A 12,745-nucleotide genomic window follows, 5' to 3' on the forward strand; every position below is an offset into this window, starting at 1 on the left:
TTTCTGGACTTTCTCTACTATTTCTATACCATTGATTTCTTTGTTTAAAAATATGAACTCATACTATGCTGGTTGTTTTTTTGTTTTTTTACTTTTATTCTAGAAATCTTCAAGTATATTCAAAAGTACACACTAAAAAAAGTATACACAAATTTATTATTGTGACTTTGAAACAATTTTTTAAAGTTTATTTTGAGAGCGAGAATGTGCAAGTTGCAGAGGAGCAGAGAGAGAATCCCAAGCAGGCTCCACACTTTTAGTGTGGAGCCCGAATGGGGGGGCGGGGAGCAGCTAGAAGCCAGATGTGGGGCTCAAACTCACAAACCATAAGGTCATGACCTGAGTCAGACACTTAACCGACTGAGCCACCCTGGCACCCCATAACAATTTTTTTTTAATGTTTGTTTGTGGCATGTTAAATTTTTTTTTAATGTTTTATTTTTTTTGAGAGAGAGCACAAGTAGGGAGGCAGGAGGGTGGGTGGCAAAGAGAGGGAGACAGAATTTGAAGCAGGCTCCAGGCTCTGAGCTCTTAGCACAGAGCCCAGCGTGAGGCTCATGAACCATGAGATCATGATCTGAGCTGAAGTCGGACACTTAATCGACTAAGCCATCCAGGCGCCCCTATAACAATTTTTTAATATCTGTAAAGTCTACCTTCCCTCCCTCCCCCATTGTTCTTTTTCAAAATTTGCCTAATTATGTGGGGTTTTTTTTTTTTTTTTTTTTTTTGCATTTTAACTTTAGAATAAGTTTATCTAGTTCCCCCCAAAATAAAAATTCTGGTATTTTCATAGAGATTGCTTAAAATTATAGATTAATTTGGGAGATCTGTTTTCTTGAGTCTTTCATGAATATGGCATGCCTATTTGTTCACATTTTCTTTTGTGCTCCTCACTGGTGCTTTAAAGTTTTTCACTATTCAGCTCTTCACATTTTTTGTTAAGTTTATATCCAGGTATTTTTCCCTCCCCTTTTTTTTTCTATTATAAATAGGATCTTTTTTCCTTTGTATCATTTTACAGGGCATTTTGTGTATATATGTATATGTGAAGGTTCTTAATTTCATAATACTAATTTTGTACTCAGCTAATAAATTATTTTTTAATGTTTATTAATTTTTGAGAGAGAGAGGGAGTGCATGAGCAGGGGAGGGGCAGAGAGACACAGAGACAAAGGATACAGAGGATCCAAAGTGGGCTCTGTGCTGACAGCAGAGAGCCCAACTTGGAGCTTGAACTCATGAACCCCATGAGATCATGACCTGAGCTGAAGTTAGACACTTAACTGACTGAGACACCCAGGAGTCCTGTGAATTATTTTATTTGTAATATTTCTTCAGTTATTTCTTCTGGATTTTCTAGGTATACAGTCATTATCTACAAACGATATGTTTATTTCCTTTTCAATTTCTATAATTGAAGCTGCATGTTTGAAGTGTTACAGTAATACCTCTTACGTAGAAGGGGCTCTAGGGTGCCCCAAGGTACAAACCCTAGGGTAGGCAGGAAACATTGGTAATTAGATCCTTTCAATACTGGGACTGGGTTTATATTTTTTTCTTTTGTTTCCTCTAGATGTGAAATCTGGAAGCTATACAGTGTTACAAGTGGTGGAAGCCCTTGGGTAAGAGCCTGTGCCGTAGAGCTCCCTTCTCCCAGCCCTGCCTGTGCACTCTGAAAAGGTTGTGTTGTACACTGCTGCTTTCCTGGACCTGACTGGTCCTGAATTTCTCCTGCTGTGGCCCAGTACCCTCCTTTCCTCTCTGCCTCAGTGTAAGCCTGTGTTTCTCCTGAAACAAGTTTGATGCCACCTGACTTAAGTTCCTAAGGGAGGAAGGGTTGGAAGTTCCTGGATCAGCCCACAAGTTTGGAGTGAGATGGGTGGTTGAAGGCCATCAACTGTTATTTAATTAGAGCTGGGATTCCTCCTGTGCCTCTTAAAGACCTACCTGCCCCATGGGATTCTAGTCAGTGTGGATCTGATTCAGACCTTTCGTGGGCCCTGCCTGGGGATTTGCAGGAAGCTGACCCTGCACCAGATCCTCACTATAGGAAAAGGTCTGAGGAAACAGCTGGAAGATCAGTGTTAAAACCAGATATCCAGGCACCAGAGGGAGTATGTGCTTGTCTGTTGCTGCTTTTCTCCTATTTCATACTTGGTAGACCATCTAAATTGACGTTTTATTTGCAAAGGTTAACTGTCTCAGCCAGCTTGTTTTCTGAAGCAGAAAACTAGAAAACTGGGAGGGTGAGGTGGAGTGTAGGTCGCTATTATGTCTCTCTCCCACATGAGAGACCATTTGGCCTTTCTACTCATGTGTGGCCTTGGTCCATTTAAAAAAAAAAATGACTTTATTGAGATGTAATTCATATGTCACAAAGTTCATCACTTTTTGTGTATTCACAGATTTATACAACCCTCAGTCAATTTTTGAACATTTTCATTACCTCAGAAACCTGATGCCCATTAGTATATGTTTTCAGTTTATCCCTGTTATGGCTTTCGATAGTGTTTCATTTTTTGCTGAAGAATAATCTGTTACATGAATATCTCACATTTTGTTTAACCATTCATCAGGTGGTGGATATCAGGGTTGTTTCCAAATTTGGGGTATTCTAAATAATGCTGATATGAACACTTGTGTGCCTTGGTCTAATTTTAAACACCAAGTTTTCCACTTCTTAACAGGGCCTTTCGACAAGATCCTATTCTATTCCTGTCAAGAGTGATTTTATTTTTTCCCTTTACCCCTAGGTATAGACACCCTTATCCTTGAGATTTCAGTCAAATGTCCTAGTCATTTCTCCTTCAGAAATCTTCTACTTCCTCCATTAACTTGCTTAGATTTCTTCAAGTATGTTTAAATGTAATCTCTATAAGACCTATTCTGAAGATAAGTTACCTTATTGCCTCAGTCCAGGTTTTCCAATTCAGTAATCCTAAATAGTTAAAACATTTATTCTGACCATCTTACTTTGTAAACTTGCAGTTATAAAGATTCCCGCCACCTACCCACCCCGGCCTAAGATCTTGGTTGCTCTCAGCACTTTTTTTCTTAGCAGTAATATATTTATTCTCCTGTTTGGGTAGAAGTTGCAGCTGCCCATGATCTGTTGAGCCCTGTGGGTAGCTGCTAAGCTCTGTTTCAGAGGAAGGTCACTATCATATAAGAATAAGCCAAATGCCCAATCAGCGCCTGGAGATGGATACTTCTGTTGGTGGTGGTGTCAGATGAGCCTCTAATGAATGCCAGATCAGTCTGGGAATTGGCTGTTTAGACTCTGGCTTTACTGTTATCTGTAATGCTAAGTACCTACAGAACACCTTTCCTGGGCTGGATTCCATGCCCAGGGGGTGAGTGTGACTACTTCCAAAATATTTATGCCTTCAAAAGTTTCAACAGGGTTATGTCAAGCTCTCTATATCCTACTTTCCCCAGGTCATCTCTAGAGAATCCAGAACCCCGAACTCGGGCACGAGGAATCCAGCTTCTGTCACAGGTGCTACTCCAGTGTCACTCCTTGCTCCTGGAGAAGGAAGGTACTGGCATCGCTAGTAGGAATATCTTCCCAGATTGCTGAGCCAAGGCTTCCTTCCTTGTCTATTCAAGCCAACTTTATAGGGAGGGAAGAGAAAAGGGAGGGCATAAGGAATCTGTGAACCACTAATTCAGTATCTTCATTCCTCACTGGTATATGTGGCAGAGAGATAAGTATTGAGGCTGAAGACATGGGGATTTAAAATGTAGCCTTAGACATTATTCATTTATTTATCTTAAAGTTTATTTATTACCGTTTGTCTATTTTGAGAGAAAGAGAGAGCGTGAGCGGGGGAAGGGCAGAGAGAGAAAGGCAGAGAGAGAATCCCAAGCAGGCTCCATGCTGTCAGCTCAGAGCCGGAGGCAGTCTTGATCCCAGGAACTGTGAGATCATGATCTGCACCAAAATCAAGAATCAGACACTTTTAACTGACTGAGCTACCAGACGCCCCTCCTTAGACATTTTTTATCCTTTATAGCATAGTAGTGGGCAAACTACAGCCTGTTTTTATTAATAATGTTTTGTTAGCGTATAGCCACAACCATTTATTTACCTTGTTTATGCTGCTTTTGTGTTACAGCGGCCAAGTTGAGCAGAGTGGAGTAGTTGTGACCAATACTATGTCCTACAAGCCTAAAATATTTACTATCTGGCCCTTTGAGAAAGTTTGCCCATTCTGGTTCTATAGAAAGGAAGTTCTGGGGTTGTAAGTGGGTTCAAATGCGGACCTATGTGAGAATTGATAATAAAAGGTGTTCACCTATTTTCTTGACTGATCAAGGCACCCTCAAATGGGAGTGCATGGGACATATCTCTTAGTGGAGGAGAAAATTTGTAGTAAAGCCCAAACAGGAACAGCCTTTACAAAGTTTGGGAAGGAGCCTGTGTAAAATAATGGCTGCATTTCTGGTTTGTGCAGTGGTCCACCTGATCCTATTCTATGAGAACCGGCTGAAGGATCATCATTTTGTGATCCCATCTGTCCTGCAAGGTTTGAGGGCACTTGTGAGTTCTCCTTTTTTCATTACATACTGTGTTTGCAGGAGCCCTTTTCCAGTGAATTCTGTCCTTGTGTTTTGGGCATGAGACTCCCACATCATGAGGAGCAGATGCCCAAGTGGGGAATAAACTAGTGTCAGCCAGTTTCACTTCTGTTTTTAGTCTAGAGATTACAGGTATTTTGGGGGGACTGGAATTCAGAACCAGAGTGGAAAGAGCTGTAGAGAACTAATCAACTCGAGAAAAGGGACCATGTTTCTCACTCTTAGCGCTTTTTCCTGAACCTGGATGTTGTGATTCCCACTGTAGCTAATTAGGCCTGTTTTGGGGATTCTATCTTGAAGGCTAGAATTCCCTCAGTACTCACACATTTCCTCTTCTCCCCCAGAGTCTGTGTGTGGCCCTGCCCCCAGGGCTGGCTGTCTCTGTACTTAAAGCCATCTTCCAGGAGGTCCACGTCCAGGTGAGTGATAACGGTCACTTTCGTATTCTGCTGTCTCTCAGCCTTGACATAACTAGGATTAGGTAGCAAAAAATACTGCCTTCTAAGTCCTGAACTTTTTCAGATCCCTGACCATGTTTAAATGCTAGTCCTTGCTACTATATAAGGAGAAGGAGCCATGCAATTATGTCTGACCTGCATCCTCTTAAACCTAAAGAAAGTAAAGCAGACAGGTTTTGGTTATTGGCTCCCCTGTTATAACTGGTAGTCCAATAGCCATAGCCTTTCTCTGCATTTCTTCTTAGGTTCTTATGCTAGTATAAAGAGCACTGTCCACCTAGAGATTGTGAAGCAGGAAGTAATTTTGTCAGCTTAGGTATTCTTTGAGTACTTTCTTTACTTCTGGTCTCTCTCACCCCAAGTCCCTGCCTCAGGTGGACCGACACACAGTCTACAGTATCATCACCAACTTCATGCGAACCCGGGAAGAAGGTAAAAGGCAGGGTTCTTTGGCAAGTCTGAAAAGCGAGCACATCCCTTTTCCCCCCATTACCAGGACTCGTGTTTAGCTTGGTAGTCATATAGGAGAGCCCATACTCTGAAAAGAATGAAGGAAAACTGGGAGGGGTCCACTCACTCCCCAGTAAAGGAAGGATAGGGTATGGACCGATGTTTTAAATTCTTACCTCAAGGGGGCGCCTGGGTGGCTCAGTAGGTTAAGTGTGGACTCTTGATTTTAGCTTCCTGAGATGGAGCCTGCTGAGGCTTCACGCTGTTAGAGGAACTTGCTTGGGATTCTCTCTCTCCCTCTCTCTCTGCCCCTTCCCCACTCATGCTCTCTCTCTCAAAATAAACTTAACCAAAAAAACCTCTTACCTCGAATGGTTATATATTGCGTATCTCTTCTTCACTATGCACTCTCTCAGAATAGGAAAACAAAAAGAGTCTGCTCTGGGAAGCAGCAAAGGTGGGACAATGATAGTAGAGGGAAAACACAAGCCAGAAGAAAGCCCAGCTTTCTGTCTTGAGGGAGGATAGTGACCTGTTCTCTCCTCCCCAGAGCTGAAGGGCCTAGGAGCTGACTTCACCTTTGGCTTCATCCAGGTGATGGATGGGGAAAAGGATCCGCGAAATCTTCTGGTGGCTTTCCGCATCGTCCATGACCTCATCTCTAGGGACTATAGTCTGGGTACGCCCTTGTAAACTTGAATTAGCTGGTTGGGGCTTGTCAGATGAGTGAAAATTGTAAGTTGACCTCATTGTCTCTCTGTTACCTTAGGACCCTTTGTGGAGGAGTTGTTTGAAGTGACGTCTTGTTACTTCCCTATTGATTTTACCCCTGTAAGTAGCACCTTTTATTCATTTGTTCATTTGTTCATTCATTGATTCATTCACATATTCATTGAGTACCTCCTGTGAGTCAGGTCCAGTTCTAGGCACTGAGGACACAGCAGTGAACAAAGGAGACAATCTGTGCCTTTGTGAACTTACATTTTAGTAAACTGGGAATGAAGAAGCATTGGCCATCAGAGGAGGGAGTCAATTCAGCGGGTATTTGGGGGCTCCTTAAGCTCCTTAACAATGTACGTAGTGCCAAGGGCTACAGGATTGTAAAACATGGTTCCTGCCCTTGAAGGCTAAAACATTTAAGTAACAATATGAGATTATGGACCAAAACAAGTGGCGTTCTAATTGTTCAGAAAAGACTGAGTTCATTGTGAGCTAGAATAGGCAGGAAATGACTTCACAGATGAGATGAGATTTCAGTTGGTTTCTAAGGAATGAGGATCTGATCCTGGAGTCTGAGGGGTGATCTCAGGCAAAAGAAACAAAATTGACAAAACAAAGAAGACACACAGTTCAGTGTAGTATACACAGCATGCTCTGACCATGACCCCCTTGGACCTTCCTCCTGCTCTGCATCTTGATTTCCCTTCTATTTCCAAAAATTCAGGATCTCCTCATTGTATGGGTATGCATGCATATGTGTACTGCAAGCATTAGTGGTTTTGAAGAAATGAAAGTTCTATGACAGCATACCAACTAACATCTGAGTACTGACTCTTACTGCCTTTAAAGTTACACAGCCATCTTTGCTGTGGGGAATTGCTTACCAGCTTATTCCAGTTGACACCATGGTCCTTAGGACCACCTCTCCTGAATTTCTCTTCATCTCTTTTGTAATCAGTGTCACTTTCTAACTCACAAGAACTTGTTATGCCTTTGAAATCTTGAAAGCTCTTTGTTAGGCCACCAGGTTTCTCTTTTTTTGCTTTATTTTGTGTTTGTTTTGAAAAAATTATACATTCATATTATCCAAAACCTAAAAGGTGCAAAAGGGTGAAAAATGTATCAACCACCATTTCTTTCTTTGTTGTCAACCATTTTATCAATTAGGTCTGTATCTTACAGAACTTTTTCATCCATAACGTAAGCAAATGCTCCCCTTCCCCCCACCGATGGCAGTGTATGTATGCACTTTTCCTGTACTTGGCCTTTTTCACTTAGTATATCCTGGAGAGTGTTCCATAACAGTATATAAGTTAGCTCTTTATTTTTTATGGGTGTGTAGTATTCCTTTCAATGGAAATACCTAATTAATTTCACTGGTCCTCTATAGGATAAAGGTTCTTGCTAATCTTACATTGTTACAGACAACGCTGCAACTTACATATCCCGTACATGTATCATTTCACATATATATGTGGGTAGAACAGTAGCATAAATTCCTAAAAGTGGAATTGCTGGAATATATGCATTTATAATTTGGGGGCAGGAAAGAGTATGTCATTCATTTTTCTGAAATGTAATAGAGTGAACATGATTCAGCATTTAAAAGATAGAGAGTGAAGCCCCTTTGCTGCCAACCACCCATTTTCCTTTTAAAGATGATCATTGCCCCCAACTGCTCCAACTGCTTATGTATTTTCTCGGATATTCTACACACACAAAAAAGTTATAATGATAGAATTTCTCGTTTGTGTAGATTTTTTTTTTAAGAAGCTTTACACCCAACGTGGGGCTTGAATTCACAACCCCAAGATTAAGAGTCACATACTCTACCTACTAAGCTAGCCAGGTGCTCCTCAAGCAGAATTTTGTATGTTCTTCTGCACTACGGTCTGTATGGGAAGCAGAAAGCTCTTGTCAATTAAAATGAGAGACACCTGGCTTTAGGGTAACTATTTCTATCAGAAATATTTTCGGGGTGGGGGGCACCTGGGGTGGCTAAGTTGGTTGAGTGTCTGGCTTCGGCTCGGGTCATGATCTCGCCATTGGTGAGTTCGAGCCCTGTGTCGGGCTCTGTGCTGACAGCTCAGAGCCTGGAGCCTGCTTTGGATTCTATGTCCCCCTCTCTCTCCGCCCCACCCCTGCTTGTGCTCTGTCTCCCTCTGTCTTTCAAAAAATGAATAAACATTAAAAAAATTTTTTTTAAAGAAATATTCTTTTTGTTGTTTTTTAAATCTGTTTATTTTAGTTTATTGTATCAGAAATATGCTTTATGGTCTTTGCATCATCATAGTGGATCACATCAGCATAAGTGATGGTTCCCTTGATTTTCACTATGCATGTACACTCACTCTAGAAGCAGGGCTGGGCAAACTTTTTTTTTTTTTTGTAAAGGACCAGATAGTGACTATTTTAGGCTTTCCAGACTATCATTTCTGTCACAACTGTTCAATGCTGCTGTTCTAACAAAAATGGCCGTAGACACTGGAGTGTGGTACAGTGTATAGCAATAAAACTTTATAGACATGGAAATTTAAATTTCATATAGTTTTCATATGTCACAAGATATTATTCTTTTGGGTTTTTTTTTTCCCCCAACTATTTAAAAATGTAAAAACCAGGGGATTAAGAGTACACTTATCTTGATGAGCACTGAGTATTATATAGAATTGTTGTATCACTATATTGTACACTTGAAACTAATTTAACATTGTATGTTGGGGCGCCTGGGTGGCTCAGTCGGTTAAGCGTCCGACTTCAGCCCGGGTCACGATCTCGCGGTCCGTGAGTTCGAGCCCCGCGTCGGGCTCTGGGCTGATGGCTCAGAGCCTGGAGCCTGCTTCCGATTCTGTGTCTCCCTCTCTCTCTGCCCCTCCCCCGTTCATGCTCTGTCTCTCTCTGTCTCAAAAATAAATAAACGTTAAGGGGCGCCTGGGTGGCGCAGTCGGTTAAGCGTCCGACTTCAGCCAGGTCACGATCTCACGGTCCGTGAGTTCGAGCCCCGCGTCAGGCTCTGGGCTGATGGCTCGGAGCCTGGAGCCTGTTTCCGATTCTGTGTCTCCCTCTCTCTCTGCCCCTCCCCCGTTCATGCTCTGTCTCTCTCTGTCCCAAAAATAAATAAAAAACGTTGAAAAAAAAATTTTTTTTTAAAAATAAAAAAAAAAAAAAATAAATAAATAAAAATAAACGTTAAAAAAAAATTTAAAAAAAAAAAAAAAAGAAAACACATTGTATGTTAACCACATTGGAATTAAAAGGAAAAAAATGTAAAAACCATTCTTTTTTCTTTTTTTTTTTTTTTTAACATTTATTTATTTTTGAGACAGAGAGAGAGCATGAACAGGGGAGGGTCAGAGAAGAGAATCTGAAACAGGCTCCATGCTCCGAGCCGTCAGCACAGAGCCCGACGCGGGGCTTGAACCCATGGACCGCGAGATCATGACCTGAGCCGAAGTCGGCCGCTTAACCGACTGAGCCACCCAGGCACCCCTAAAAACCATTCTTAACTTGGCCATCCATATAGTCTCAACTGGTTGCTTCCTACTCGTTATGCAAAGTAGATATTGAATCTTCCTTTACCATCATCCTCAGGATTCCTTTATCCTTCCTCTTGGATCAGGTACCCTATTTTCCCAGGCCCACTGCTGCACCTACATCTCCAAGATTAGGGACCTCTGTCTTACCCTCTCCAGAGAATTAAACATCCAGATTCTGCTGAAGAAAGGGAGGAGCTAGGAAGCAATCTAGGTGGTTCTCTAACCCCACTCCCAATTCCAAAGGCACCTGGTACTGCCAGTTGCAAAGCTTTTTGAGTAGGCTTTTCCCAAGACTACTGAGGATTCAGACTGTTGTCTTGGCCCTGTTAAGTCATTTTCTTATCCTTCTTCTTTTTAGCTTCTGAAATTTTATTGCTAACATCTCTTAACCTATTTTCCTCAACCTTTAGCTTTATGTCTTGTTGTTTTAATTATTTTTAATTTTTAATTATTATTATTTTTAAATAATCTCTACACCCAGCATGGGGCTTGAACTTATGACCCTAAGATCCAAGAGTCACATGCTGTACCAACTGAGCCAGACAGGTGCCTCTAGCTTTATGTCTTTTGTTTTTGTTTTTTTGTTTTTTTTTTTAATGTTTATTCATTTTAGACACAGAGACAGAGCATGAATGGAGGAAGGTCAGAGAGAGAGGGAGACACAGAATCCGAAACAGGCTCCAGTCTCTGAGCTCTCAGCACAGAGCCCGACGCGGGGCTCGAACTCACGGACCATGAGATCATGACCTGAGCCGAAGTCGGTCGCCCAACCGACTGAGCCACCCAGGCGCCCCCTTTTTTTTTTTTTAATGTTTATGTATTTATCTTAGAGCGTGAGCGCACACACAAGCGCAGGAGGGGCAGAAAGAGAGGGAGATACAGAATCTGAAGCAGGCTCCAGTCTCTGAGCTGTCAGTGCAGAGCCTGACACGGGGCTCAAACCCACAAACTGCAAGATCATGACCTGAGCCAAAGTCAGATGCTTAACTGACTGAGCTACCCAGGCACCTATAGCTTTATGTCTTAAAATCCTTTTGCTGTATTTTTGGTGTTTGTTTCTAAAGAGGAAAAAGAAAATCTGATACACGTCTTCAGACTGGCTTTTTGACACAGAAACCATCAATGCTTTTTATGTTGAGAGAATTATACCTTTTTTATAAGAATGAAAAAATAGAAATGTCCATCAAAGGGGAATTATTTAAATAAATTGTGGCTCAACTACACAATGAAATAGTAACAGTCACAAAACCTAATGTTATGAAAGAATAATACCACAGAAAAATGTACCTTATTAAGCAGGAAAAAAAAGATCATAAATCCGGGGCCCCTGGGTGGCTCAGTCAGTTAAGTGACTGACTTTGGCTTAGGTCATGATCTCCTGGTTCGTGGGTTCGAGCCCCATGTTGGGCTCTGTGCTGACAGCTTAGAGCCTGGAACCTGCTTTGGATTCTGTGTCTTACTCTCTCTCTACCCCTCTCCTGCTCATGCTCTGTCTGTCAAAAATAAATAAACATTAAAAAATTAAAAAACATAAACCCTATCTTCAAAACAATTACAGTTTTAAAAGTATATATATCTTAAAGGGAAAACAATGTCTTCTAACATACAGTCATAGGATATATACAAAGAAGAAAGTAACATACCAGAAAGTTGAGGTGTTTGTCTCTCAAATGATGAGATGATAGATCAGATAGAACATAAATGCTCAACAGATAGAAATTCCCAAGGAGGAACATGTGAGAGTAAGCATGTCTTTCTGCTGGGGCCTTCTATCACACTATTCTGCCGGATTGGGTATAAATATCACCCTATTCTGTAGGGTTGCCAGGTTGAATCCTGTATCCAAGGGTGGTCTGAAGAGCTGTGCAAACCCATGGCCCTTTTCCCTTTTCCAGCCACCTAATGATCCCCACGGTATCCAGAGAGAAGACCTCATCCTGAGTCTTCGAGCTGTGCTGGCTTCTACACCGCGATTTGCTGAGGTGGGTCTAGCCAAGGTTAGGTATGTAGCCTCAGCCCAAAGAAGGCTCTGAAGAAAGAATAGTAAGAGTATGGGAAAAAGAAAGATCCAGTATACATTTTAGGGTATGGCATTCCCGCAAATGTCTTAAGGCTTGTGTGGCAAATATCTTCAGACCTTCAGAGTAGAAAACTTTACCATCTCTTTGTTTAAAATAATCCAGTCCCTATATGGTGCTCTCTTTTGAAATCTTGTAGTGTTGCCAACTAGCCCACTTTTCAGGTTAATCGGGAGTCTGGCCACAGGTTGGCAGGAAGGTTGGTTTACAGTCACAACTCCTGATTCAACTGTAATTCTCTGATGTAGGTCCTACGCTGGGGACTGGTGGCAGTAAAGACATAGTTGGCCTTGGCATTGCTACAACACTACCCATCTCAGACTTCACTTCTTCCTTCTCTCCCACAGTTCCTGCTGCCCCTGCTGATTGAGAAAGTAGATTCTGAGATTCTGAGTGCCAAGCTGGATTCTCTGCAGACTCTGGTGAGTGGTTTCTTTCTTCCCAGGGTCCAGCTGTCTAGACAATTCAGGGGCGCTAATGAATATAGCAGAGAGCCAGGGAACATAATCCAGTGGCCTTCATGAGAGGGATAACCAGAATCTGGGCTTATATGTTGGCCTAAAGCAATCCCCCGCACCAGCTACATAACTGTCTGGTCCCATAGTAACTGAGTGGCAGCTGAGGAAAGGCTGAACTCTATGCTTGTTTTCCATCAGTCAGGATGAACTTCCATTTTTCTGTGACCTGGATACGACTTTTGTGAAATCCTGCTGGTTCTATTGCTGAGAGCCATGCTCCTTCAGGTGCCATTCTACTGAGGTGCCTGCATGTCCTCGGAAGTCTGATTGTGTAGATAGCTGATGCCTGCGCTTTCCTTGGCAGAATGCTTGCTGTGCTGTGTACGGACAGAAGGAACTGAAAGACTTCCTCCCCAGCCTTTGGGCTTCTATCCGCAGAGAGGTGAGTGTTTATTAGATAA

The 12,745-nt window shown here is 42.0% G+C and overlaps 1 protein-coding gene across 4 annotated transcripts in view; it reads left to right on the forward strand.

The window, feature by feature from the left end:
• MMS19 (MMS19 cytosolic iron-sulfur assembly component) overlaps window positions 1-12,745 on the forward strand; it is a 34,331-nt gene that overhangs the window by 12,730 nt on the left and 8,856 nt on the right. For 3 of the 4 annotated variants that reach the window (XM_060641838.3, XM_060641840.3, XM_060641839.3), the window contains exons 2-11: window positions 1,577-1,625; window positions 3,442-3,542; window positions 4,461-4,546; window positions 4,929-5,003; window positions 5,405-5,474; window positions 6,043-6,171; window positions 6,262-6,323; window positions 11,644-11,730; window positions 12,174-12,248; window positions 12,649-12,726. In XM_060641838.3, coding sequence (XP_060497821.1) covers window positions 1,577-1,625; window positions 3,442-3,542; window positions 4,461-4,546; window positions 4,929-5,003; window positions 5,405-5,474; window positions 6,043-6,171; window positions 6,262-6,323; window positions 11,644-11,730; window positions 12,174-12,248; window positions 12,649-12,726 — 812 coding nt within the window. Of the gene's footprint in view, window positions 1-1,576; window positions 1,626-3,441; window positions 3,543-4,460; window positions 4,547-4,928; window positions 5,004-5,404; window positions 5,475-6,042; window positions 6,172-6,261; window positions 6,324-11,643; window positions 11,731-12,173; window positions 12,249-12,648; window positions 12,727-12,745 lie in introns of those variants that run through there. The other variant, XM_060641843.2, reaches the window with a different exon arrangement.

The sequence above is a fragment of the Panthera onca genome, chromosome D2 (genome assembly GCF_046562875.1).
Source record: "Panthera onca isolate mPanOnc1 chromosome D2, mPanOnc1 haplotype 2, whole genome shotgun sequence".
NCBI classification, from domain to species: domain Eukaryota; kingdom Metazoa; phylum Chordata; class Mammalia; order Carnivora; family Felidae; genus Panthera; species Panthera onca.